General features: G+C 41.8%; 1 protein-coding gene across 2 annotated transcripts; it reads left to right on the forward strand.

Moving 5' to 3' along the window:
• Nucleotides 1-27,274, forward strand: rapgef3 (Rap guanine nucleotide exchange factor (GEF) 3). Of its 2 annotated transcripts, XM_085261176.1 has the most exons (28): nucleotides 1-110; nucleotides 2,970-3,055; nucleotides 7,386-7,430; nucleotides 11,535-11,641; nucleotides 11,721-11,842; nucleotides 15,748-15,925; nucleotides 16,082-16,166; nucleotides 16,492-16,552; nucleotides 16,897-16,973; nucleotides 17,078-17,224; nucleotides 17,392-17,498; nucleotides 18,595-18,683; nucleotides 18,794-18,872; nucleotides 19,082-19,232; nucleotides 19,348-19,427; nucleotides 19,529-19,559; nucleotides 20,863-20,938; nucleotides 21,914-22,051; nucleotides 22,268-22,365; nucleotides 23,109-23,234; nucleotides 23,999-24,180; nucleotides 25,406-25,496; nucleotides 25,605-25,655; nucleotides 25,768-25,855; nucleotides 25,940-26,004; nucleotides 26,109-26,163; nucleotides 26,333-26,404; nucleotides 26,547-27,274. In XM_085261176.1, exons 2-28 carry the CDS (start codon nucleotides 2,993-2,995, stop codon nucleotides 26,663-26,665), a joined length of 2,583 nt encoding a protein of 860 aa, XP_085117302.1. In that variant the 5' UTR covers nucleotides 1-110; nucleotides 2,970-2,992; the 3' UTR covers nucleotides 26,666-27,274. The 2 variants fall into 2 exon arrangements, with proteins under 2 accessions (XP_085117302.1, XP_085117301.1); XM_085261175.1 differs by lacking the exons at nucleotides 1-110; nucleotides 2,970-3,055 and adding an exon at nucleotides 3,866-4,230.
• Nucleotides 27,275-27,281: the final 7 nt, after the last annotated feature.

A 27,281-nucleotide genomic window follows, 5' to 3' on the forward strand; every position in this document is an offset into this window, starting at 1 on the left:
AGTACCCTGACTGAGAGACATATGATAGAAGCGAAGGCTAGAAAAGGAAAGCAGACAAATTAAAGAACTGAAGTAATCAAACTGAAGAATCTTATAAGACTGCGACATTGGTGAGTTACTGATTGCAGAGGAAAGGATTGTGTGGAATTGTGGCAGACCATTTGGTTCGTTGTGCTAATTAATGAATATTATATGTCTATTTTAATCATAATATCTTGTGCTTTACAAAGCCCCTGCTGATTTGTCTGACAGGGTTTTAAGGATAATTTCAGTCTATAAAGGCACTTTTCCATCACAGGTGTTCAAATTCTAGTTTTTCTCCAAATAATATATTTAAATTGTTACTTTTTAGTATTTGAAACTAAGTCGGTAATGTAAATGTCAACATGTGACTGCACAGCGGGGATTAGAAGTGAAAGAACGTGGTTGACAAATGTGAAAGTGTTGCAGTGGGTGCAGAAATATTGTCTCCAACTGCTTTAATGTCTTTGCTTATGTGTGCTCTGCTTTCTGCTTCAGCCCTCAATAGACCATAAGGTCAAACAGATCAAACACGTATTTCCCTGTCACTGCTAACTGGCTTGGATAAAGGAAGGAAAATGTGTGTATGTGCACGGACATGTGTGTGTTTATGTGTGTGTGTGTGTATGGAGAGACACTAGACAGTCACAACAAAGACTACTGGCAAAGTACATTCCATGGGTGTGTTGCAGGAAATCCCACTCCCATTCCCGAAGGATCTAAATAGAAACACACGCACACAAATAAATACAACTTTAGAGATAGAAACACAGAGAGAAGCGCTGCACATAAAACAATCCATTATAGTTTGATGCTGTAATAAAATTAAGTCTATAACATTCTATAACTAATGCTTGCATTTTTTTTTTTGTTTGTTTCATTTTGAGCATTCTTTATAAGAAACTGATCAGCGAGTTGCTCAATTTCTAAATACCCTGTGAATTGCTTTGCAGGGCATGTGCATCATCAATAGGGGGCAGCATTTATTTTCAAAGTGCCAGCCTGGAATGTGATACGCAATGCAGACCTGGGTCCATAAGAGTTCAAGGTGTCAACAGTCTAAATTCAGTCTACCTTGAAACTTGGAGCTTTTTGCTGGTTATATTCTCTGGAGCTAAAACAAGGTCACCTAAATCTCCAAACGAGTTAATAAGATTTGATTTCAATCCCTGGGCCAGAAAGCAATCGCCACTGCTGAATTTTTAGGATTTTCAGGGTGAAAGCTGATCATAGTCTAAGTGCAGCTTAGGTCTTTTGATATTTGGTGCAAAACATCAATCCCCTGAAAGAATGTTTTCCCAGTAATATGTTGCTATTTACAGAAGACAATCAAGACAGTCACTTTTTCAGATGCTATCAACCAGACTGTAGCAATATGCTCTTCCTTATCAGCTAAACTATTGTATTTAAATTCCCCCAGGAGGTCATAAGAAGGAAAACCGGATTCCTTGGTTGTGAACATTCTTTATGTGGCATCAGAGAGCCCCTGTGAGCCATTTTCAAGACACAGAGAAACACACAGTTTAGTCAGAGAACACAAAATTTATCGACTAAACTTCAGCGGTAATTTCTGTTTGGTTGGGTTTGATTGCTTGGCTACTTTTAAGATTGGATTTTGAGACAATTGTGACTGTTGTCATGACTCGGAGGTCTAAACATGGTAAGAAATCATTCTTTTGAACATTTGCAGCAAATGTGCCTCACGGTACCTTTTAAAGTACAGTTTTCTGTACTCCAAGAGCCACCGTTCACTTACCACACGATTATGTAACAGGGTTCCAAGATGGAAGCAGTAATGTCTACAGTAAAGGTCAGCAACAGGTGCTGAGCTTTTAATAAAAACATACAAAAGAGGCGGTTTGAACACACAGCTCAAATTGCAGCCAAGCATGGAAAACATGGATGCTCTGGTCAGTGTGTGTTGTGGAAAGGTTTGGCAAAGTGACTCAGACACTGAGGTCAGTACAGGAAGGGCTGCCCTGCACTAGAACAATAGCTGGGATTTAAACAATTCTTGCATAACTTTTCCAGCCTGCAGCACACAGACATGATCCTGTTATAACAGAACATGGGAAATTAAGTTTTTAGAAGGGTCTCCTTGTCCTTATGTAAGACATTGCAAATTTACATCTGCTTGTTTTGCTATTAACTGACAAGGGAAAACGCTACCTTCGGTCATGAATCGCTGTGCGGCAGGCAGGAGTTGGACCCAAAATGCAGGACTCACAGACTCGGGGAGGTGAACTCAAAACACAGCTTTATTTGCTGGTAGAACAAACATACAAAACTAGACTAAACTGGGAAACCATAAACTAAGAACTCACAGGGAGATCCACACACAGCATGAGGGACGACACGACACTGACTCAGAGAAACACAGGGTTTAAATACACTGGGAAGTAACGAGGGGAATGAGACACAGAAGGAGGGCACAGCTGGGAGAAATCAGGACTGACGAGACAAGCAAAGCAGGACGCATTCACATGAGACACGGACCATCAAAGTAAAACAGGAAGTATCACACAGAGACGCGAACTTGACACAGTGGAGACAGCAACTAAGAAATACAGAGACATAAACCATAAGGCAGAGGTCTAAGAACCAAAATACACAGGGAAATACTCAGCTGGGAACACAAGAGACTAGACTAGAGAGAGTAACAAAAAACCAACCATGAGAACATAATGCACAATGCAGAGTGACAGAAAACAAGAAACTCAAACATGCAAAGACACACAATTACACAGAACAGAGGGGACACAGAGAGAAATGAAGGGCAAGGGATCAAAACTAGAAGCCATAGAATAAATCACACACAAGTACAATAATACAAAAATCACAAAGAACTAAAAACGCTGGGTCAGGAGACCCAGGACCGTGACACCTTCCCATTTTACTTTCTCGACTGTTAAAGAATAAAATCATTGTGCTGTTTTTTCTTCACACAGATTTTGTTCAAGCTGTTTTCTTGATGGAGAACTACGTCAGAAACAGCAGTTTTCCACCAAGGCGGCGTACACCAGAGTTGGGGGACGTAAGTCACCTGCATCTATAAACGAACACAAAAAGCCAAAAGTGTGAACTACAGGTGTAAGGTTTGAATCACAGGAAGAAATATTGAAAAATCCATTCAAAACTGAACACCTGTTATGAATTTTATGATTTCATAAAGCTTTAATGGGTACATAACACTTCAACACCAAAGGAAAAACACCTGTGAACTAGAACTGCATAAACGCATTAAGTGTTGTCCTCAAACCTAAATTACTTTCTGCCCTTGAAGCAGTTTATCTCTGCCTACAGGCCCAGTTGAGCCAGGCAGCTGGATAACCTGATAAGTGTGTGGTCTATACAACGTGCTGCAGCTTGTGTGTTTTCCTGAACTACTGTACTAAACAAACTTTATTATATAGTACCTTCATGCAACATTATACCTCCTTTAATACCCCTGACCCCAATGTTTGTGTGGATTCACCCATTTTTTTTTAACAGTTCAGCCAAGAAATGATGCAAATTTGTAACAAATAAGCCAGTTATTTTACAGAAAGGGTGCACATTTTTAGCAAATTACTTGTTTGACTAAGACTTGAGTAAGGTTTGACATCTTTGAAAATTTCATCTCTAGCATTCAAGAATGAATTTGAGTTGAAATATACACATCATATTTGTCTACTCGCTGACGTGTTTTAACAGAAGGACAAAATGTTAAGGTTCTACATGCACACGAGGTCAAGCTAAATACGTCAAACGCCGTTTTTAATTAGGTGGTAAAACTGCCAGAAGAGGCAGTCTCTCTGATGCAGTTTCTTGTGAAAAGCCAAAGAGCGCACACACGCAACGCAGCAACAGTGCGCCTGTGCCGCGAGGGATGGCTGAACAGTACACGACTCGACCTCAATGAGGCAGCAAGATCTGAGTTTGATGCAGGACCTGCCTGGAATTACTAGGAGGACAAAATGCGGAGTTATGAGTTCACATTGTCGCCGTGTTGAGTCGCCGCTGTGCAGTAATGAGTGTGAGACGGGGCTATCCAGATTACTGTGCCGTGAATAATGTGTAGAGCTGCCGAGCTGCAGATCTTCTGACTGGGAAACTTGTTTGTCGGTTGTTTTGATCCGAAACAAGATGCATCTCTTTCGGACTCACAATTACCAAGTGTTCCCGGACCGCTGCTCGGTGGAAAAACAGACAATACGGGGCATCAGCTGGGTATGCCTCTTTAATATTTATACATTTACTTAAGCGAAACGACTGCGGAATATTTCATGGAACATAAGCAAGAATTGCTTTTACTGCATGGTGTCACAATATGCGGATAAGAAGAGATGAGAATGATGACTACGATGACATCATAATTCACTGTCTTTTTATATTGATCCGTTCATTTCCAAAGTAACGTGACTTAAAGGCTTAGCGTTCATTAAGAAAAAATAAAATAACATAAAAAGCTTATAAATTTGAGGTGTTGGCACAAAATAGGGCTTCCAAGATGTCATTTGCTTTCTTGCTTTAGTTCATATGAAATCACTGCTGGTAGAGCTACTGCGAGGGTAAAAGACTGTAATCATAATTTGGTATGCAAATTGGTATCTCCTAAATGTCTGACACATGTTGCCTAAAAGGCCCTAAAAGTATCCTTTACGTTGCAAGTAAGCTTCGAGATTTGGTGCTGAAATAGGAAAGATGGAAAAGTGACAGAACATTTCTGAAGATCTGGGAGCAAAATGTGTGGTTGTGTGAACAGTGCATGTAACTGAGTACAGCCCAGTTTTGTGGCACTTCTCTGTTTATTTGATGTCACTATGCTGCCTTTCCTGCTCTATTTACTAGTTTTCCCAGCCTTACTTTCTCTGTATACTAGCCTCATTATAGAAACCACAGCAGAAACAATTGCAGCTAACAAGCCTACAAATTAGTTAGTTAGAGCAAATTAATTGACATCAGCATTTTCATGAGTCCAACTTTTCAAAATTCCCTCTGAATTATTATTATAGCTTGTTTTCATTGTTATTGATGTTGATGTTTTGGCTATTAAACAGACCAAGGAGTGTGAACCCTTCTCTTTTGGTTGTGGCTGACTGCGGTAGCATTTCTTGCCACTGTCTTAGTTTTTGAAAACCTATCATCAGTTGATTCCAGGAAAATAGATGGAATGTCATCCATTTAAGCAGCTGTTTTAGTCATATACAGAATAAATAAAATTAGCTCAGCCTTAACTATGTAAATCAGCTGGAGTCTCTGCATTTTGTAGATATTCAGGAACGCTTCCAAGTAGACTGAAGCAGGTTCCTCTATTGTTGTAGCAGTTGGCTGTGGTGACACAGGAAGGTAACAAAGCATATTTCATTATTATTATTTACCTCGGGTTATAAATAGTGCATTGTTTATTGTTCACGTTCCCTGAAACACCCTTGCTCAGTTTACAGAAGAGTTTGTAGAAGAATGCAAAATGAGGGAGGTTTCGGTTGCCAGGTCACAGGAAGACACATAACAGTGCTGAAAGTCTTCTAAATTTACCTGATTTTTAACTATCAGGGGGCCAAAGATAACGTGCAGAGACTGTGTCCCAAACTACCTGCTTTTACCAGCCAAATATCAATGTCATACTTCCGTGAACTAGTTAAAAGTTCTGCATGAACAGCAACAATTGCTTTGGATTTTTTTTACCATAACACTATGATGCACAACACATTAATCTAGAAGTATAAAAGTATCAATCTTTTTTTGAACGTCAGAAGTATCGCTGAACCGGATAAAACCGAGGGATATCTTACAGCTGACAAATTACAGAACTTGAAAACATGCTAAATCATCCTAAATGCAAAATTGACAAATGCATGCATTCACATTGTGCATTGTGCATTTCAAATATTGTTTGTGCTATGCCAGCACATTAGTGGAATCTGACTCTGTAACAGGTAATAGCAAGCCTGTATGCTGTATTTGGTTTTACTCAAAGCTGTTTAGTTGTTTGGCAGTAGAGTGATATCCAATCTTTCTATTCATTGTCGTGTGTTATTAGTAATAAGCCCTGAAGGTTAAGCTAATTCTTTCTCTGAGCACATGAGGCAGATAAGAGCACAGCTGAGCTCATTTTTCTGTCATCATTTGCAGCATCCCTCCTGGACTTCTTGCTCCTGCATACCAGTGCTGACACATGGACACAATGCAGAAAAAATACCTCACATACATAAGGGTTCCTAAGTGTGTCTGTCGAACAGATATTGAAATGTTCTCCACATGTTTTTAACTTACGAGGCACGTTTGTTTTGATTGGCTCATAAATTAGCTATGCTATGCATAATGTTTCATGGAGTTACTGCCATTCAGTGGCAATTGGGTTACAAGCTAAATTGTGGTCCATTCAGGCTAATATCACATGATGTAGCTGCCTGTACAGCAGGCCAAATAAAACATGCCACAAAGTGTGTGTGCAGTAGAAGCAGAGAAACCGATGTCTATCTCCGATGTGAAGAATCACATCAGCTACTGTTTGTTTACATGTCTTCTATGTCACGTGAGTGCTCTGCATATTTACCTTTTTTTTGTTTTGTTACAACTCTTACAATCCATCAATTCAGTAGAAAGAGAGAGATTTGTGTTAAAGTGACACTAGTAAATTATTAGAACTGTGAGGCAAGTTGAAACGTAGTGTGTCCTTTATATTTTCAATTAGTTACACTGAACCCAATTACCTTGGGAATACAGACAGACAACAACAGCCGCAAGATGGTCATAAAAACATAAAATCTAAGCAACAAAGGGGAAGTCTGACTTGGGTCAAAGTACAAACGTGGGAATGTTGAATATTTTTACATGGTAGGACGTTAGAGATAGCAATGATTTGACTCTTTTAAGTGAGCATTTCAAGAGTGTAATGAAAAATCATCAATATTGTTTACCTGTGGCAGCTGCTTCAGTATTAATCTTTAAATGTTCAGGTTCAATTACTTTTTACATGAAAGGATAGTCTGTAGTTTAAAGCAAATATTTGTTTTAATGAAATTCAAAGAGTTTAACCATGTACCTTCTGTTGCCGAGGTCTAAATACTCTTTCCTCCCACTTCATTACACACACTTGACAACCACCCACACCATGTTGGAGACAATGGCACATCACAGGTTGAGATAATGCATCTGTAGTGACCTTCATACCAAAGAAAAGAAAACAATTTTCCGTTTCTCGATGGTCCAGCTTGGTTGTGTTTTTTTCAGACTAGCTACAACAAGATTGTCATCAACAACCAGCCCAGCTAGTTCCTGTGGAATGCTGCTCCCGAGCAATTTATTTTCTTTATTTTAGAGGTTTTAGATATGGAGAAACGGTTCACTGGGTATAAAGTATGTCTTTCTGTTTCTCCCAGACTCCACTGCCAGAGGCTCTGAATTCAAAGGACACTATGAAGCAGGTATGTGTGCCAACATTTAACAGCATTTCAGTGGTGCTTTGAGACTCTCACTCTGACCATAAGGAGAACCACAATGTGAGAGCAGAGGTAAGATTTAAAGCAGAGTGTAAACACCTTCACCCCTGTCCTGAAAGATCATTTAAGCACATGTGAGATCTATTGTTGGTTATCACTAATTAGCTGATTAAACTCTAGTTAGCCTTTGACAAGTTTCACTGCACTGGTGGCTTTAGTTTTACTGACCTCCAGTATAATTCAGAGTTGCAGAGCTTGCATCCTCTCAAACTGCTGAACTTGTTCTTTTGTTGTTTATAATATCCTGCATTACTACTCAACCGAGTTTTAAAAAAACACATTCCTTGCAGGGGCAAGCAGTCATAAGGAGTCTAAAGAGCACTCCAAGGCCCACAATAAATTGACCCTCCCCACTCTCCTGAGTCCTACCTAACTCAGTCCAGGCCCCTCATGTTGCTTTATCTCAGCTTCTTCAACAGCATGCCAAGTAGTGAACCTTTAAAACCCTGATAAGAAGAATTGACAGGGAAAGTGGCTTCTGTTTAGGTTCAGTGGTCTCCCTGCGACAGAAAAGGTAGAAAGCAGTACAGAGAGTGCATCTTTCAACTCCTACCCATATGGAAAAGAAATAGTAAAAACTTATAAAAGACTTGCATAAGATGTGGCCTACTTCATATAGTGAATCATATAAGGCTTATATGATTTACTCATGAAAGTGGCCACTTTCTCATTACTTTCATATATTGTTTTCATAAGTATCCAAAACATACAAGTTTCATTTATGTAATTTTTCAAGGGATCTTATATCTGCTTTTAATACAAGTTTCACACAAGACAGATACAAACTTTATAAGATTTATATATATCTTTTCCATATGGGTAAATGATCAACCCTGTGAATATTTTCGGGTTTGTAAAGACACAGAGGGAGGACAGAGCAACTGAATCTGCAGGAGACATGTGTTGCTAACCTCATTGGGGTTTTTTTTTGTTATTGTTGCTTAGCAAATGTTTGCTCCCGATTCTAAAAGTCAGTAGTGAGCATCATACATTATGATAGCACTGTACAGGATTGGTGTTTTTAATAAGCAAGGTTTGATTGTGCTCCAACATTTTCCAATTCAAACATGAAATGGAAACGGAAATCTGTCTGTAATCTCTGAAAAGCTTTTTTTTTTTTACCGTACATTTTTACCCATGTTTGTGGTATATGTGTTTGCTGAAGAAGTGTGGCGTTGTTGTTTTTTCTCACAGAGAAAGAGAGGGGTAAAAATCAGCCCAAAGATGAAGCTGCTTGTCAACTCACTCTGTGCTTCTCACACAACACAGCCCACTGAGGTCAAAGAGAAAGTAGAGAAATGTCTCGCCTACAAAGGAGACATGCAGTGAATGCTGCACTCATCAATATTCCACTGAATGAGACAAAGGCATGAAATTAAACATTTTAAAAGAGCATGACTAATGGTTTTAGTCACCATCAGATTTAAGTCAAAAAGGATAAGACAGAGAAAAGATAATCCAATTGAGCTGTGATAAAGACAATTACAAGCTTTTCTCAAGCATCTAGCATGTTTGAGTAAACTGTACAACCTGTAGAACAGCTGTTCTTTGCCTGGTCCTGCAAAAATTGGCTGTAGTAATTTATAATCACAGATTAGAATCATTTCCTTGACAATTTGAGTATGATCTAGTATGGATCACGTGAGTATTATACTATACATATTCAGTCATAAATCACCTAATAATGTAGGTTCCTGACTTTAAAATTACCTAAACAACAGTATAGTGCCCTGTCATGAATATATTATGGCCGCCTGTCCAACTGTTATAGATGGCATATACATCACTGGAATATTTCTAACATTTTGAGTTATTTTCCAGTGTTAGAAAATCAGCACTGCTCAGTGTTAGCCATTGTTAATCTTCAAAACTGACTAGGTTACTTTTAAACATATAACACTGTCAAAAGTGTTAATTTAACACTCAACAGTGTTGTATTTAACACTCAGAGGTGTGGACCCATATAGACACTCTCCAGTGTTAATTTAACACTGGAGATTTTGCTGTGTATGCACGGGCTGAGTGTGTGTTGTACTCTGTGTCACTGACTGGCACACCTGTGGGAAAAATGTTTGCTCTTTAATTTCACTCACTAGAAACAGTTACATGTGTGTTGTAGTTCTCAGATAATGGGATTAGATGGCCTAGTTCAGGAAGCAGACTCAACCACATATAGTCAGCAGCAGAGGGCTCACAGTGATGTATGGCTTTTGATGTTGTTTTTGTAAGGAATGAGTTAGGTAATGGAAAGTCGCCTCATCAAGAAAATAAGTTGGGAGTTGACAGGCATGAGAATGTGACTGCAGGAGCCCCATGGGAAAATGGGCCTCTGGGAATACAAGTGACCTCACGACACACTAACTTCAGCAGGGCACAGCAGAGGCCTCAGGACGCATTTACTCTGTTGATGTCAGGTCTGGGAAGAGTCCAGTGTCAGGGCGATAGGTTAAAGTGTACACTGTGCCCGCAGCTGTTAATTGCAATTTTAAATTTGAATTAACAACTTTGTGTGAACTTGGATTTACCAAGGATGTGTTATGGCCCACTTTAAATAGGGAAAACCAGGGGCTGTGTTGGAGTCATCGAGGCATGATGTCAGCAGATAAGTCAAACAGTAGGTGTTTTTACATCCTGAATGAATTGCAGAAACCTACAGGAGACAGAAAGTAGTTTCTGTTGCTGGCTTCTTTGCATTGCATTCTTAAGAAAAGAATATAGGAAGTAATCCGTGTTGGATTTTGTGTGAATCTCCAGGTCACCACCTTAGACAAACAACAGTGTCTAGGGGAAAATCCACAGCCTGTGTCAAGCATGTAATCACAAGACCTGTGGGAGTCAACCAGGGAGGCGCAGAATTAAAGTTTGTGCGACTGTCAGTCATTGAGACAGTAAATATCGTTGGGTGGTAGTTTAAATCAATTCTTTTATGTTCAAAATACAAAGCATAAAGCATGAGAAGGTCTAAAATTGGAGAGCTGAATTTCAGCCACAAACAAAGTACATTCTTGTTACGTAAGCTTTGCCTCTGCATGAGTGGCTGGCAGGTTGTGCACCCTTGTGTGCAGGTCTTTGTGAGTTTAAGCCTGACCTCAGTGTGTTATGTGCAGCTATGTGTATTTGTATTACCAATATTGTTGGGACTATAGGGACAAAAAGAAAGCCCCCATAATCTCACTAAATTTGAAGATTTGGGTTTAGGTTAAAGTTATGGTCTAGGTTAATGCAACCCTTTATATTATGGTGTGTGTGTGTGTGTGTGTGTGTGTGTCTGGGTGTGTGTTTGTGTGTGTGTGGTCTGTTTGTCCCCATAACAACCCTTATAGGGACAAAATGCCTGTCCCCATGAGTTTAAAGGCATTTTTGAGACTCAAAATGTGGTTTTAGTGTCAGAGTTACAATTAGGTTATGGTTAGGTTCAGCCATTCATTTTTGATGGTTAGGGTTAGGGTAGGCGGCTATGGAAAGCATTATGTCAATGGGATGTCCCCACTAAGATATGAAAACAGGACTGTGTGTGTGTGTGTGTGTGTGTGTGTGTGTGTGTGTGTGTGTGTGTGTGTGTGTGTGTGTGTGTGTGTGTAGGTGTGCTGTTGAGAATGAGTGGTGGGGACATCAAAGCAGGTTAAAGGGAAACTAGTTCAGAGTTGTCATACAGTTTGTTGTTGCTCTGTGCTGGCCAGAGTCAGAAGCTGGAAAGTCAGTGAAGTTTCAGAGCATTTAAGTTTGCATCTTTAACACCTTTTCACCTCTGTGCAACCCCCAAAAACACTCCATTACACTTTGACACCTATGCAACCCCCACAAACACTCCATTACACTCCAACACCTACAGAAGTCTCCACACACAACATTGTTCAAAACTGAGGGGGAAATTGTCTTCCTCACTTTCACAAACACTCGTTTCTTTTGCTGACTTCGGCCTTTCACCAACCCAAAAATTGGCAGAAATTGTGTTTATAAAAAACACTTCACCTAATACAGTAACTTTGCTGTATTTGCTAACTTCACCTATCTTTCATGTTTATCAAGTTTCTCTCAGATCGCGTGGTGAAGGCAGCCAGATCAGTATATAGTGTCATGATTGAGAAGAACCCTGGTCTGATCCGAGATAGAAAGCATCACCTCAAAACATACAGGTACCTATTCTGGCGATGTGCTTTAGTTCATGATTAAAAGTAACAGTGTCTCTTAATTACATGCAAATTTCTCTCATAGGCAATGTTGCTCCGGTAAGGACCTTGTTGACTGGCTGATGACCCAAAATGAAGGCCTCCAATCAAGAAGTCAGGCAGTGGGAATATGGCAGGTCTTAGTGGATGAGGGAATACTTCTCCATGGTAAGAACTGAAGAGCTAACTTTTGAAGAATTTAGTATCCATCCATCCATCCATTTTCATCCGCTTTGTCCGGGGCCGGGTCGCGGGGGCAGCAGCCTAAGCAAAGAGGCCCAGACCTCCCTCTCCCCAGCCACCTCCTCCAGCTTATCCGGGGGAATACCAAGGCGTTCCCAGGCCAGCCGAGAGATATAATCTCTCCAGCGTGTCCTGGGTCTGCCCCGGGGCCTCCTCCCGGTGGGACATGCCTGGAACACCTCACCCAGGAGGCGCCCAGGGGGCATCCTTGTCAGATGCCCGAACCACCTCAGCTGGCTCCTTTCGATGTGGAGCAGCAGCTGCTCTACTCTGAGCCCCTCCCGGATGGCCGAACTTCTCACCCTATCTCTAAGGGAGAGGCCGCTTGTATCCGCGATCTCGTTCTTTCGGTCACTACCCACAGCTCGTGGCCATAGGTGAGGGTAGGGACGTAGATCGACCGGTAAATTGAGAGCTTCGCTTTTACATTCAGCTCCCTCTTCACCACGACGGACCGGTGCAGCGTCCGCATTACTGCAGCTGCAGCCCCAATCCGTCTGTCGATCTCCGGCTCCCTTCTCCCATCACTCGCGAACAAGACCCCGAGATACTTGAACTCCTCCACTTGGGGCAGGAACTCATCCCCGACCCGGAGTGGGCACTCCACCCTTTTCCGGCTGAGAACCATAGCCTCAGATTTGGAGGTGCTGATCCTCATTCCCGCTGCTTCACACTCGGCTGCGAACCGCTCCAGTGCGAGCTGGAGGCCCTCACCCGATGAAGCCAACAGAACCACATCATCTGCAAAAATCAGAGATGAGATTCTGAGGCCACCAAAGCGAAAGCCCTCCGCCACTTGGCTGCGCCTAGAAATCCTGTCCATAAAAATTATGAACAGAACCGGAGACAAAGGGCAGCCCTGGCGGAGCCCATCACCCACCGGGAACGAGTCCGACTTATTGCCGGCAATGCGAACCAAGCTCTTGCGACGGTTGTATAGGGATCGAATGGCCCGTAGCAATGGGCCAGACACCCCATATTCTCGCAACACCTCCCACAGGACACCCCGAGGGACACGGTCGAATGCCTTCTCCAAGTCCACAAAACACATGTAGACTGGTTGGGCAAACTCCCATGCACCCTCAAGTATCCTGGAGAGGATAAAGAGCTGGTCCAGTGTTCCGCGACCAGGACGAAAACCGCATTGTTCCTCCTGTATCCGAGGTTCGACTAACGGACGAACTCTCCTTTCCAGCACCCTGGCATAGACTTTCCCAGGGAGGCTGAGGAGTGTGATCCCCCTGTAGTTGGAACACACCCTCCGGTCCCCTTTCTTGAAGATGGGGACCACCACCCCGGTCTGCCAGTCCACAGGTACTGCCCCTGATCTCCACGCAACATTGCAGAGGCGTGTCAACCAGGACAGCCCTACAACGTCCAGAACCTTCAGGAACTCGGGGCGGACCTCATTAACACCAGGGGCTCTGCCACCAAGGAGTTGTTTAACTGCCTCAGTGACCTCGCCCCCGGAAATTGGCGGGTCATTCCCCTCATCCCCAGACTCTGCTTCCTCCTCGGAAGACGTGTCAGTGGGATTAAGGAGGTCCTCGAAGTATTCCTTCCACCGCCTGACAATTTTCTCAGTCGACGTCAGCAGCGCTCCGCCAGCACTATACACAGTGCAGGTAGAGCACCGCTTTCCCCTCCTGAGACGTCTGACGGTTTGCCAGAATCTCTTCGAGGCAGCCCGAAAGTCTTTTTCCATGGCCTCTCCGAACTCCTCCCACACCCGAGTTTTTGCTTCAGCCACTGCCCGAGCCGCATTCCGCTTGGCCTGTCGATACCTGTCGGCTGCCTCCGGAGTCCCACAGGCTAACCAAGCCCGATAGGACTCCTTCTTCAGCCTGGTGGCTCCCTTCACCTCTGGTGTCCACCATTTGGTTCGGGGATTACCACCACGGCAGGCACCAACCACCTTGCGGCCGCAGCTCAATGCAGCAGCTTCGGCAATGGAGACGCTGAACATGGTCCATTCGGACTCAATGTCCCCAGTCTCCCTCGGAATGCTGTTGAAGCTCTGCCGGAGGTGTGCGTTGAAGATCTCGCGGACTGGGGCCTCTGCTAGACGTTCCCAGCACACCCTCACTACGCGTTTAGGTGCACCAGGTCTGTCCAGCGTCTTCCCCCGCCACCTGATCCAACTCACCACCAGGTGGTGATCAGTTGACAGCTCAGCCCCTCTCTTTACCCGAGTGTCCAGAACATATGGTCGCAGGTCTGCTGATACGATTACAAAATCGATCATCGACCTACGGCCTAGAGCATCCTGGTGCCACGTGCACTTATGGACACTCTTATGTTCGAACAGGGTGTTCGTTATGGCCAAACTGTGATTAGCACAGAAGTCCAATAACAGAGCACCGCTCGGGTTCAGATCAGGGAGGCCGTTCCTCCCAATCACGCCCCTCCAGGTCTCGCTGTCGTTACCCACGTGAGCATTGAAGTCTCCCAGCAGGACAACAGAGTCTCCAGGTGGAGCACCCTCCAGCACCCCCCCCAGGGACTCTAAGAAGGCTGGGTACTCTGAACTGCCACTCGGCGCATAAGCGCAGATGACAGTCAGGACCCGTTCCCCGACCCTAAGGCACAGGGAACAAACCCTCTCGTCCACCGGGAAAAACCCCAACGTACCGGCAGCAAGCCGAGGGGATATTAGGATACCCACCCCAGCCCGCCGCCTCTCACCAGGGGCAACTCCAGACTGAGACAGAGTCCAGCCCCTCTCCAGGAGACTGGTTCCAGAGCCCAAGCCATGTGTAGAGGTGAGCCCGACTATATCTAGCCGGTACCTCTCAACCTCACGCACTAACTCAGGCTCCTTCCCCACCAGAGAGGTGACATTCCATGTCCCTATTGCCAGTCTTGGCAGCCGGGGGTCAGTCCGCCAGGGCCTCCGCTCCTGGCCGCCACCCGGCACACAATGCACCCGACCCCTATGGCGCCTCCTGCGGGTGGTGGGCCTGCGGGAGGATGGGCCCATGTCTCCTCTTCGGGCTGTGCCCGGCCGGGCCCCATGGACTAAGGCCCGGCCACCAGACGCTCGCCCTCGGGCACCCTCCCCGGGCCTGGCTCCAGGGCGGGGCCCCGGTAACCCTATCCCGGGCAGGGTAAACTGTTCCCTCGATGTCCTTTTCATAAGGGTCTTATGAATCGCTCTTTGTCTGGTCCCTCACCCAGGGCCAATTTGCCATGGGAGACCCTACCAGGGGGCAAAAGCCCCCAGACAACATAGCCCCTGGGATCCCTGTGACACACAAACCCCTCCACCACGATAAGGTAGCGATTCAAGGAGGGGAAGAATTTAGTATTTTGATGAAAAATAGGAAGGATACTTGTCATGTGTTGGGTGAATTTAGGGCTTCTTGTGAACTGTAGATGAATGTGGAATAATGTCCAAACAAATTACTTTTCATGTATTCTGATGATAATGCTTTTGGTAGCACTTAGAAATGTCCCAGACATGCTCGAGTATCTTGAAATCTGGTGACCGAGTCTACCATGACATTTGTTTTGCGTTGTTATTTCAGTCAGTCAAGTGTTCACTAACCACTTAAGCTCTTTGGATGAGACACTGTCTTCCTGGAAGAGACCACTCCAATCAGGACAGAAATGCTTCATCATCAAATGAAGGAACTCACTCAGAAAGCATTTGCATTTATTTCCATATATCTAAAGTTTTATAAATGACCGGCATAAAACTTATCTAAAAATTTACTCATCTGCCTCGTTGTTGTTTCTAAAGCAACGTGTGTGTTGGAGTTGTCTAACCGCATTCTTGCATTTCATTTTAAGGGTTTTATTTTCTCTTCTGTGTTTTGTCTCAATCAAAGTGAAACACGAGTTGAATTTCCTCGACAAGGACACACAGTTCTATCGCTTCCAAGACTCCCAGTTTGGACTTAACCACATATTGAATGAGAAGGATTCAGAGGATGAACTAGGGGAAGCTCTGTCTCTGCTGTCTCAGCTTGGTCCTGATGCTCTGCTCACTATGATTCTACGTAAATGGTCAGTTTGTTTAGTTGTTACATGAGCATTTCCTCATGATAACCTGTATTGTATTGTCAGAAAGCTTCTTACAACAAGTTCAAGGTGCTAGCAAAGTTACTGTATTTTGTTTTGTTTGGCTTATTATGTTCTTCTTCTTTCCTTTTTTTTTTACAGCCCCAGTCAGAGGAGTCCCGAGGACTTGGAGGTTATCTACGAGGAGCTGCTCCACGTCAAAGCTGCCGCTCATCTCTCCTCTTCAGTCAGTCTCTATAAACTCCCCTAACATTTTTAAAGGCTCTACATATTGATTTTTTTTTTTAATGTGAACTGTTATCAAGTTTTCGTGATAGTTAACCATGGATTTGATCTGATATATTTTATTAAAATATTTTTTTTTTAAAAGACACTATTCTACTTGCATACATCAACCATAATATTTTTCTTTTGTATTTTATGCCACATGAAAGAAATGTTAAAAATACACTGGAAATATGAAAGTGAAAATCAAGAAAAACCCATTTACAACAATGATAGCAAAAGGTATCAGTGCGCTTCTGTCTGTTCTTGTCCTGCTGTGCCTGTAGGTGCGTAAGGAGCTGGCAGCAGTGCTGGTCTTTGAATCACATGCCAAAGCTGGAACAGTCTGTGAGTTTACACAGCTTCATTGTGTTGCTGAATCACACGATAATACGGTTCTTATGCACAGAAAATAGCATCTTTTTCTGTGAAACATTCATTGTTTCCAGAAAATAAGATTAAGACTATTCAGACCGTCTAATGTTATAATTAATTTCTTTGTTTACTGTGGATAAGAAGATCATCAGGTCTTTTTTCTCTTCAATCCTACCCATTTCTTTAATGTTAAAGCCATATTTAACAAAGTACTTTTAAGGAAGGTGCTCTCAAGGTGTGATCTTCTAGGAGTTGTAATGGTTAGAAAGATATATGACTGACTGATGTGGTTTCTTTCTGCTTGTTTTTCAATATAGTGTTCAGTCAAGGGGATAAAGGAACCTCTTGGTACATCATCTGGAAAGGCTCTGTAAATGTGATCACGCACGGCAAGGTAAAGCCAGTGGTTCCAAATTAATAAAACCCACTGTCTCTAATAAAACACGTTGCAATTGATTTCAAGTATGCTGTATAGCTCAGAGTATTGTGTGCATATAGGGTCTGGTGACTACTCTACATGAAGGTGAGGATTTTGGGCAACTAGCTTTGCTAAATGAGCAACCTCGAGCCGCCACCATCATCTTGCGAGAGGACAATTGTCATTTCCTTCGTGTTGATAAACAGGACTTCATAAGGATCCTCAAGGTTTGTTGGATTTCCTCTTACTGCATTTTTATCACCAGAAGTTGTCTGTCAGACATCGGGTGCTTACTGAACACATGTAGCCCCATGTGACAATTTAAGAGATGTGAGCTTCACGCAAATTTTCAAATAACTTTTCAAACTGGTTGTCATCCTTCTCTGTCCTTCAGGACGTGGAGGCTAATACAGTGCGACTGGAAGAGCACGGAAAGACTGTGCTGGTGTTGGAAAAGAGTGCAGACTCGACTGAACAAGGAGGAGCAGGGAACAGCAGCAAGTAAGCGACTCTGACCTACTAACTTCTATAAAATACTGCAGTTAATTTACAAGTAGGTTTATGATCATGAAGACGCTTTGCCTGGGTGTGGGCTGATAATGCATGGCTCTAATACAAACACTGCATCACAATAAGTGATGATTACATAAATTTTTTTTAAAGATGTGGTTAACCGTTTATTAATGGAGTATTACCTAACACTCACATAATAGGCGGACTTTAACCCTGCCTTTCTGAGTGACGTGTTATCAGTCTTGAACCACTTTATCAAGTATGAAGGTCAATTAAGTTGATGCAGGACTCTTATTTAGATTATGTTTAAACCACTTTCTTCTCTTTACTTGTAAATCTACACAATTGAAAAGAACATTTATTCTCTGAACATTCAGTCCCTTTTTGTGCTCTCAAAGTTTTGAATTGAATTTGATTAATATAGCAATCAATTCAAAACAGTTCAAGGCACTTTATATTGCATTGTAGAGATCCTTTGATGTTGGAGAGAAAACCCAGCAATCAGACGATCCCCCATGAGCAAGCACTTTGTGATTATGGAGAAGAATAACTTAGTTTTAACAGAAACAGACCTCCAGCAGAACTATGCTCAGGGAGGGGCAGCAATCAGCTGGCTGTGGAGGGGTGAGGGAAAGAAAAGAGGAAAAGAGGAGAGCATAAATAGACAAGAGCATAACAAAGTATGTGAGAGAGTACACAAAAGTTAATAACATGAGGTAGCGTCATGTAAAAGCATCATGAGCGAAAGAGGGGTGTGGAAATTAGAGATGTGCTGGAAGGTGAAGTGTTTTAAGCAAACACAGTAAAGCTATGATCTGAAACAGACAGAGCGCTATTGTCTACGCGGCTGTGATATACAGCTAAGAACTTTCAAAGTGTTGTAAACACAGTCTGCTAGACAAACTATGCAATGATTACGTCAAGAGACTTTTTGTGCTTCTTCTTTTTGAGGAGATAACAAGTCAACATTTACACAACAAATACTTTTTAATTAATTTATTGCTTTATTTATGTGGATCAATGTAAGGCAAACACAAGGTTTTGAAAGTTATTCTTTGTTTTTTTTCTGTCTTGCTTTTTGCAGGTACACAGTTATGTCAGGAACACCTGAGAAAATCTTGGAACACCTACTGGAAACAATAAAGTTGGAGTGTAATGGAAATGATGCTATAGGTGACACTGTTAAGATTACAGATACCTGTTTTCTGTTGTTGAAAAAAATGTTCAGACCAAGTCAGTTACTTTGTAATCACTGTATTATGGTGATGATTGTGTCCCTGCAGATTCTTGTGTGAGTGACTTCCTGCTCACCCACAAAGTCTTCATGCCCTCCAGCCAGCTCTGTCCTGCACTACAGCACCAATATCCTACAGTGTCATTTATACTGACAACAGTGAAGCTAGTGTTGTTTATGAGAATTACTGTAGTCAAACAAAGCTGTATTATAGTGTATTTTTGTAATATAATGGAATTCTCAGTGCATTTTATTACCAGAATAAATTGTTATAGTTAATGTTGTTTTTATTTTGTAATTAAGGTCTTATGTGTTATACCCTTAACCAACATTGCACTTACCAGGCACAGCTTGCTGAGGGCTCAGAGCAGGAGAAGACTGCCTATGTTCTCAACATTAAGCAGAAAGTAGTAAAGTTGGTTGGCCAGTGGGTGGCACTGTTTGGCCTTCACCTGAAAGAAGACCCTATTGCCTTGGACTTTCTGGAGGTGAGATCTCAGCCTCAAAGTCATAAATTAAAATTTTAAACATATCACTGTGTGATTTTTGTGTCAGTATGTTTTTTTCATCAATCATTTTATTTTAATGTTGGGGTTGAAACAGAGATTAAAGAAAGATATGGCACCGAATTCACAACTGTTCAACGTGCTGAAGGACTTCAGAGAAAGGAGGAGGACAAAAGTGTACGCACTATCAGATCATGTTTCATATTTCTTAACAATTCACAAGTCATAGATATTCTTCGCATACTATTTAACACTTTAATTCTTCTATACTTTTTCAGGTTGGAGAATGGCTATCAGTCACTGAGCAGGGTAAGTTATTGAGTGTGTGGAAACAAAGTACAGGTTTCTGGCACAACTTCGCCTACTTCAAAGGTGCATGGAGAAGAGCAGATGTCTTAAGAGGCTGAAGCTCCAGCAACTCTTGTAGTATGAGGAACAACCCATTAAGTAAAGAAAATTGGCCCTTTTTCAGAGATATCATGTCCAAGAAAATTCTCTTACAGTAGCAACTCCTTAAGGTATTCCTTAACTGGATCATATTTGAGCACTTTTTAAATAGTATGTTTTCTATGGTTTTAAACCAGTTTTTTATCCTTTACCATATTTTGTCACAGTCCTGGGTCAGTGACCCAGTGTTTTGGATTTTGTATTGTTATTTTTTATTAGTCTTTGGTTTCATCTTGGTTCATATATATCAGGGTTTGATTTCTGTTTTGCATTTCAAGTTCTTTAGGTTTTGGTTCCTGTGCTCCTCATGTCCCTGTACTCAGTGCACCCTCTGTTTACCTGCCGCGGTCCCGCCTTTCCTGTCTAGTCAGTATCGTGTGTCTGAGTCTGTGTCTGGAGGGTCTGTCTGTGTGTTTCCTGTTTTACTTTGAGGGTCCGTGTCTCAGGTTAGTGTATTCTGTCTTGCTTCCCTTGAGCAATTAGATTCAGGTGTGTCGCCCTCCTGTGCACCACTTCCTTGTTACCAAGTGTGTGTATTTAGTGTCCGTGTCTTCTACTGCTCGTCGTCGCATGGTACCCTCACTCTAGCTGTGTGTTCTGTCTCCCTTACCGGTTTAGCTTATGTTTGTATCTCTCGGTTTAGTTCAGTTTGTGTCCAGCAATAAAGCTGTTAAAGCTCACATCTGCCCTTTTCGAGTCTACATTTGGGTCCTCTATCCCTGCCTGGACACAGCCATGACATATTTAATTTATTTTGAGGGGGGGCTCATAAGGTATAAGGCCCAGTTGGCCTTATATCTATTGGTGAATATGTATGCTGAATAATTTTCTACTAAAAATAAAATTTCCTCCCCAAAAATACACATTTGAGTGGATTGATGGATATGTATACCAGACATATATCACAGCTTGTCTTTTCTACTTAAACTCTCTACTTAAAATGTGTTCTATTTAAAGTTGTATCTGCAGTATATTTTTGATAACCCTGACAGAGGCTAAAGGCCAAAATGAAAGTTTTTCTTTATACTACAAGTCCTACTGGAGCTTAAACCCTTTGGGATGTTTGCCAAAAAGTGTGACAGAGTGTAAGAAATGTCTTTCTACTGCCATTAGAGAGTTTAATGTCGCTGAAGTGTCACTGAGTCGCCTTTTATATTATTGGCAGAACCACCAGTTTGATTGGTTTTCAAACTTTGAGGAGTCAGTTGGGAGGGTTCAACCAATCAGAGCACATGATAAAGGTGAGTAAAGCTCAAACACTACAGCTGACAATAATCAAGAAAACCAAATCCCCATAATAAGGATAGAAGTCTAGTGGGGGATATTTAAATAAATGGAAAAAAGGAAACGACCTGAAATTGATGGCAAATCATACAAACATCATACATAAACTTTTACATCTATCTTTACCAACAACTTCAAAATCAAACCTGGCTAAATTTGTGTCTGAAATATAGCTAAACAGTATAAACAGTTTTGCTAGATGTTCATGTTTAATGTTCACTAAAAATACTGAATATAAAGTTCAACTTGGTCACTATATGCATTAAATAGCAGTATGGAATAGAAAGCGTGGCAAGATCCGCATCTTCAGCACCAATGTGAAAGCAGTCCTCCTGTATGGGTCCGAGATACAGATACAGATTTTCATCAGCAAGTGCTTGCGACACATCCTTAACATCAGATGGCCTGAGAAGATCTCGAACACAGACCTGTGGAAGAGAACCAGCCAGAACCTGGTCGGTCAAGGCATCAAGTAGAGAAAATGGGGCTGGATAGGTCACACACTCCGAAAACCGTCCGACAACTTCACAAGGCAAGCACTGGACTGGCCGCCTGAATGACGTGAACCCAGCTGAAGAGAACGCCCCAGAACAGTCCGTTGGCGTGGTGTTGTTGCAGCCCTATGCTCCACCAGGAGTCTACAGGAAAATTGATTGATTGATGGAATAGTAAAACTAGTCAAAAATGTTTTAAATGCTAAGCTGAAGTCCATATCCAGGTTAGAGTTAGTTTAAATGAACACGTGAATGGCCATGATGACAGATGTTGGGAAAAGGGTTTAGAATCAGTGCTTGTGACGTGTGTGTCACGCAATATGTCAATAAAGGACAACAATCTCAGTATCCAGTAACTTAACAGGCACCATTAGTCTTTAAATTAATCACCAAATTAGCATGATGTGACATTTTATTTTCTGTCCTCTTCTGATTTAGTGTTGTATGAGATCTACAGGCCAGACAACAAACCTCTCACTCCGATGCTGCCGGTGAATACATCTGTACAGGAGATAATGTCAGCATTAGGAAAAGCTGGAGAAGATCATGTCCTCATCAAAATGAACTCCACAGGAGGTGGGAGGCATTAGTCATATGTTTTTGTTTTGTTTTCTAGAACCAACACTTATTTTTCATTAAAATAATCAGTTTTTTGTAGATTGCTAGACTAATGTACTAACAGATGAGTAATTCTGTTTGTCATCAAACCTATGTCGTGTTCACAGAATTTCAAATGCTCTCCTTTTTTTTAATTACGGTGAAAATTACTCTGTTTCCTATGACTGCGCACAGAAAGAGTTCAGCTAAAGCTGGATGCTACTGCAGTCTACACCGCCCTGGGACTCAACGAGAGACTGTTCATCTGCACAATCAGCGAAGTGGAACAACTGGTGAGGATTTGTTTTCTTCCATAACTTCTTTACCATTTTTTGGTCTATTTAGTTTATTAAAACACACTTATTAAAATACATGAACTCGTTGTCTGTCTGTCCACCAACTCCTCCTACACAATCAGGGGTTGAGCAACCAGACTTGGAAGACAGGTACATCCTATGTCCTTTATCTACATCAGATATTGCTGCCGGTTGTTATCTATGGCAGACATTATGATGTTGCCTAGCAACCAACTATCAACAGGCTAAAAGGATCTGTTTTCTGCATTTACGCATGTACAGCACCTATGAAAACATCCTATCATTTAATTTTGTAACAGTAACATCTCATTTATAGCCACAAAAGCTGAATCATACACAATATTATTATGTTTCATAGCAACTACCTAGCAGCCAAACCTAAAACAACCTATATTTTGCATTTATGTACCTGCAACACCTAATAAAAGCCTCATGTCATTTTCATCTCACAGCCAAGTTTCACCATAAAGTACTGTAGCATGGTCATGAACTAGTAACGATTAATATCATCCTATTCTATTTCATAGAAAATGAGGAGGGGATTTAACTCACGGGATATATTCTAAATATGTTTGTTGTTTATTATGGTTTTTCATATTATGGTTTTGTTGAAAGCAGCATCCCCAACTATAAGGCGAGTCATTAAATGTTCACCTGAACAACATTGTTCCTGATGATTTTCATTCTCTCTGCCACTGCGCCGTCTCTCTCTCTGTCAGACACCTCTAAAGGAGCAGCAGGGTCCAGAGCAAGGAAGCGCTGACGTCCTTGAACAGATGTCTTCTAAAGACATTGCCAGTGAGCTCACCAATTATGACTGGGAGTTGTTCACTGCCATGCACGAGGTAACTTGGCGGCTATGATTGATGTTTCGTTTGATTTTACCAATCAACTGCTTCAAAACTGCTTCAGAACACTAGAGTATTAACTAGTAATTAACTTTAATTGTATTGAATTTGATTTATATAGCATATTTTACAAAAATTGCTATTTCTGTGTACTTTATATTGTAAGATAAAAGCCCTACAACATTAGAGAGTGATACACAATGATCTGGTAATCCCCTTTGAGCAAACACAGCCTGACGGGAGTGAGAAAGAAGAAAGAACCATGCAGGAAGGAGAAGACTGTTTTGGTGGCGAGGGAACCTATAACAGCATTTCCTTTTTGGTTTTAAAGCCTTTTTGTTTCTCAACAGTGTATTTGCCTGTTGTACATTCTTTATGCATGTTCTGAAGTGTTCTGCATTTGTTTTTGTTTTTCTCTGAATTGTTGTTTTTGTTGCATTTTCTAAATGTTGTGGATTTCCCTTTGTAGTTGTGTTTTGTATCTCATGGCCACTACGCCCATAGCTGTTTATTTGCTCACTGACATACATAACCAAAGCTCAAAGTAGCATTCGTGCAACAAAGAACTTTGCATGACTCTCAAACTTTACCGCCTTTTATCTACCAGTATCATCTCTGCCATCAGATTATTTGGGTCATTTCCTGCATGCCTCACATTTCTAAAGAAACAAAAGATACCTGCAAAAGACTTCCTGTCTGCTTGTTTCACGGTGTGTTTAAATTATGCCAGTGGTTGTGACTCATTGTCTGTGTCTCTCCAGGTGGAGCTGGTCTACTACATTTTTGGGCGCCACAAATTCCCTGGAGCCATCACGGCTAACCTAGAGCGGTTTGTGCGTCGCTTTAATGAGGTGCAGCACTGGGTACTGACTGAGCTGTGCCTATGTGAAGACCTCGTGAAACGTGCTATGCTGCTCAAGAAGTTTATCAAGATCGCTTCAGTGTAAGAATTAATTGCATAAACCATACATTTAGCCAAAGCAGGTTGGCCACTGAACAAATAAGCATCTCAACAGTGAAACCTACTGACCTCACGCATGTCTTGCCTTTTTCCCGGCCCTAAAAGGCCGATGGGGTGTTGTCATCACCTTACCGGGTGGGCGGTGTGGACAGTCAAGTTTATGGTTGCGATAACTCAAGAATGACGCAATGTAGGATTTTGAGATTCATGCCATAGGTGCATCTACTATAAATCAAATCTCAGTTTAAATCTCAGTGACGTCAGCTTCAAGGTCAATGTCACATTTTAATGTAATGACACAACAAGGAAGTCATCTACGACTTTCAGAGTCATACCATAGGTGCATCTACTTTACCAGTAAGCAACTCATAGTTTAGACTTGTTGATTGAAACCTCAGATGGTTTGGTGCAAACGTTTGGCCACGGGCGACCGTGGCTCAGGGGGTTGGGAATCGCATCTGTAACCGGAAGGTCGCCGGTTCGATCCCCGGGCTCTCTGTCCTGGTCGTTGTGTCCCTGGGCAAGACACTTTACCCTACTTGCCTACTGGTGTTGGCCAGAGGGGCCGATGGCGCGATATGGCAGCCTCGCTTCTGTCAGTCTGCCCCAGGGCAGCTGTGGCTACAACTGTAGCTTGCCTCCACCAGTGTATGAATGTGAGAGTGAATGAATAGTGGTATTGTAAAGCGCTTTGGGTGCCTTGAAAAGCGCTATATAAATCCAATCCATTATTATTTATGGTTCACAGAGAAATGTGTGAAATATGTGCACATTGCTTTGTGCAGTGGAGCATAGTCGTGCAGGAACAGAAACAGGTTTTCACCAAACTGTTACCACAACATTCGAACCATTGAATTGTTACTAAGACATTGAAAATGTCTTAGTAAGCAGAAGCATTAAGGTTTTCATTCTTTGAAACTAAAAGATCCAGGCCAACTCATTTTTTATCCACTGAGGTGCGGCCCAATACTTTTTTTGTATATAGTATACATTTAGAAGAATTAGCATGGTCTTATACCAAAAAAAGAAATTGATACAGTAAACATTAATATCCTGCTTAATATCATATATTGTAATCATACAGGTATTTTCACTGTGAGTATCCGGGCAGGACCTTTGTACTTACTTTTGTCCCCCCATCTTAAACTTTATCCATCCACTTCAAGGACTGCACTTTATTTACAGTCATGTGTCCTCTCCATCACAGATTAAAGGAGCAGAAGAATCTAAATTCATTCTTTGCTGTGATGTTTGGCTTAAGCAACAGTGCAATTCAGAGGCTTTACAAGACCTGGGAGGTGAGAGCCCCCTTGAGGCAGCAGGCATGATAATAATAAATGTTCTGCCACACTTATTAAACAAATACTTTAAAATTGACTTTGCAATCTTTTGCTGGTCTGTTACAGAGAATACCCAGCAAGACAAAAAGGATTTACTGTTCTCTTGAGAGACTCATGGTAAATTATACTATGTACTCAGCTTTGAATAAGTTTTATAAATGTCCTAAACAATAGATTTTCTTTAAGGTTTCTAATGGTCTGATTGCGCTATGCTCGCTTATTCTTTTAGGACCCTTCACGCAACCACAGGGCATACAGACTGGCTATAGCTAAACTCAGTCCTCCTTACATTCCCTTCATGCCTCTGCTGCTGAAAGGTAACAGACACCAGTAAATCGCAAATCCACTGGCAAGTCCTTATTATTAAGATACTAATTACTTCTGTCCCTTCCTATATCTAGATATGACGTTTATCCATGAGGGAAACGCAAACTACGTAGACAAACTGGTCAATTTTGAGAAAATGGTATGGAAAAGTTATTTTCAAATGTTGTTATGTAATTGTTTCCTTACAAATCATATCCTCAGTATAGACTGACTTGAAGAGTTTCCTTTCTCACCTTGTCGTAGCGAATGCTTGCCAAAACAGTGAAAATCGTTCGAGGATGCAGAAGCCAACCTTATGGTAAGTGATAGTTTGGCAGCAAAATGATCGGGCCCACTGACTTCATACCTTTGAGACTGTATGCATTCAGGAAAAGTTGGAAGTAATTCACATGCATGTTGGAGTAAACACATACAATGCAGTTTTGTGCATAAATCGGGTAAGATAATGTTTTATTTTCCCTCTGCAGTGCCTTCATCTCCACAGAGAGGCCTGGCAGATCGTATGTTTCTGGAAGGCGCTGCTACTCGCTTGTCTACATGTAAGCCACATCTCTAATGCCATTCGACAGTTTTTAATATTTTCTTCATAAGATCTATAGAAGGTTCAGTTTAACCTTGTTTCTACAAAAGTACAAAAACTTAAACATGTGCAGATTCAGGCATGATTTTAATCTTTTCTAGATTCAGATCACGCCTTTCCTCTGCGGACTTCCACAAACATCCGGCACTATATCCAAAACCTGAAGGTGATTGACAACCAGCGCAAGCTTACGCAGCTATCGAGAACAATCGATTGCTAGGAAATATGACTGAAAATGTGCAAGGACTGTGAAACTGAAGCAAAATCACAGCCGAAAAATTAACTCTGTATAACGGAATAAAACCTCCAAACTCATCTCAATTAGAGGTGGGAACTGGACCTTTGGAGATGTAGCATCCCATGGAAATTCATTGTTACTTAAGGAGTTTGGACATTACTGGAGAAGCTTTCTGCACAGCAAAACATTGACAGTCAAAATGGGCTCTGTGCACAGAAATGAGCTCCAGTGGCCCTGACTCTGTGTTGACAGGACTTGTGGTTATTCAGAAAGCCTTATGTCACACTGGTGTCTAAACATTTCAAGTGATCCCTTCAAAAGGAAATGTTACAACATGATGTACAGTGAAGTATTCTTGTCTTTGGTGTCAAAATTCATTTTGTGAAGTTTTTTTATACTGCTGTCTGTGGAAGAATCACATTGTTTTTTCCACAAAACTGCCATAAGAACACAGACCTGTGCCACAATTAACCACTTTAGGTCAGTGCACAAGTGTTTTCACATTAAATATATTGTATCAGATCATGTTTGGCACTAACTGACATGCATAATTTCGTATATTATTTTCTAAATAAATTATTTTCCCACTAATGTGTAT

The sequence above is a fragment of the Mchenga conophoros genome, linkage group LG20, assembly GCF_057382185.1.
Source record: "Mchenga conophoros isolate Kocher_MC1m ecotype Shallow Benthic linkage group LG20, M_conophoros_male_GT1.1, whole genome shotgun sequence".
NCBI lineage: Eukaryota > Metazoa > Chordata > Actinopteri > Cichliformes > Cichlidae > Mchenga > Mchenga conophoros.

What these genes read in the sequence shown, in the direction of transcription:
- rapgef3 (XM_085261175.1), top strand. Translation starts at nt 4,147, where the DNA reads ATGCATCTCTTTCGGACTCACAATTACCAAGTGTTCCCGGACCGCTGC. An exon ending in ACTATGATTCTACGTAAATG is followed by an intron (nt 15,926 to 16,081) that starts GTCAGTTTGTTT and finishes TTTTTTTTACAG; the next exon opens with CCCCAGTCAGAGGAGTCCCG. An exon ending in ATGTGATCACGCACGGCAAG is followed by an intron (nt 16,974 to 17,077) that starts GTAAAGCCAGTG and finishes GTGTGCATATAG; the next exon opens with GGTCTGGTGACTACTCTACA.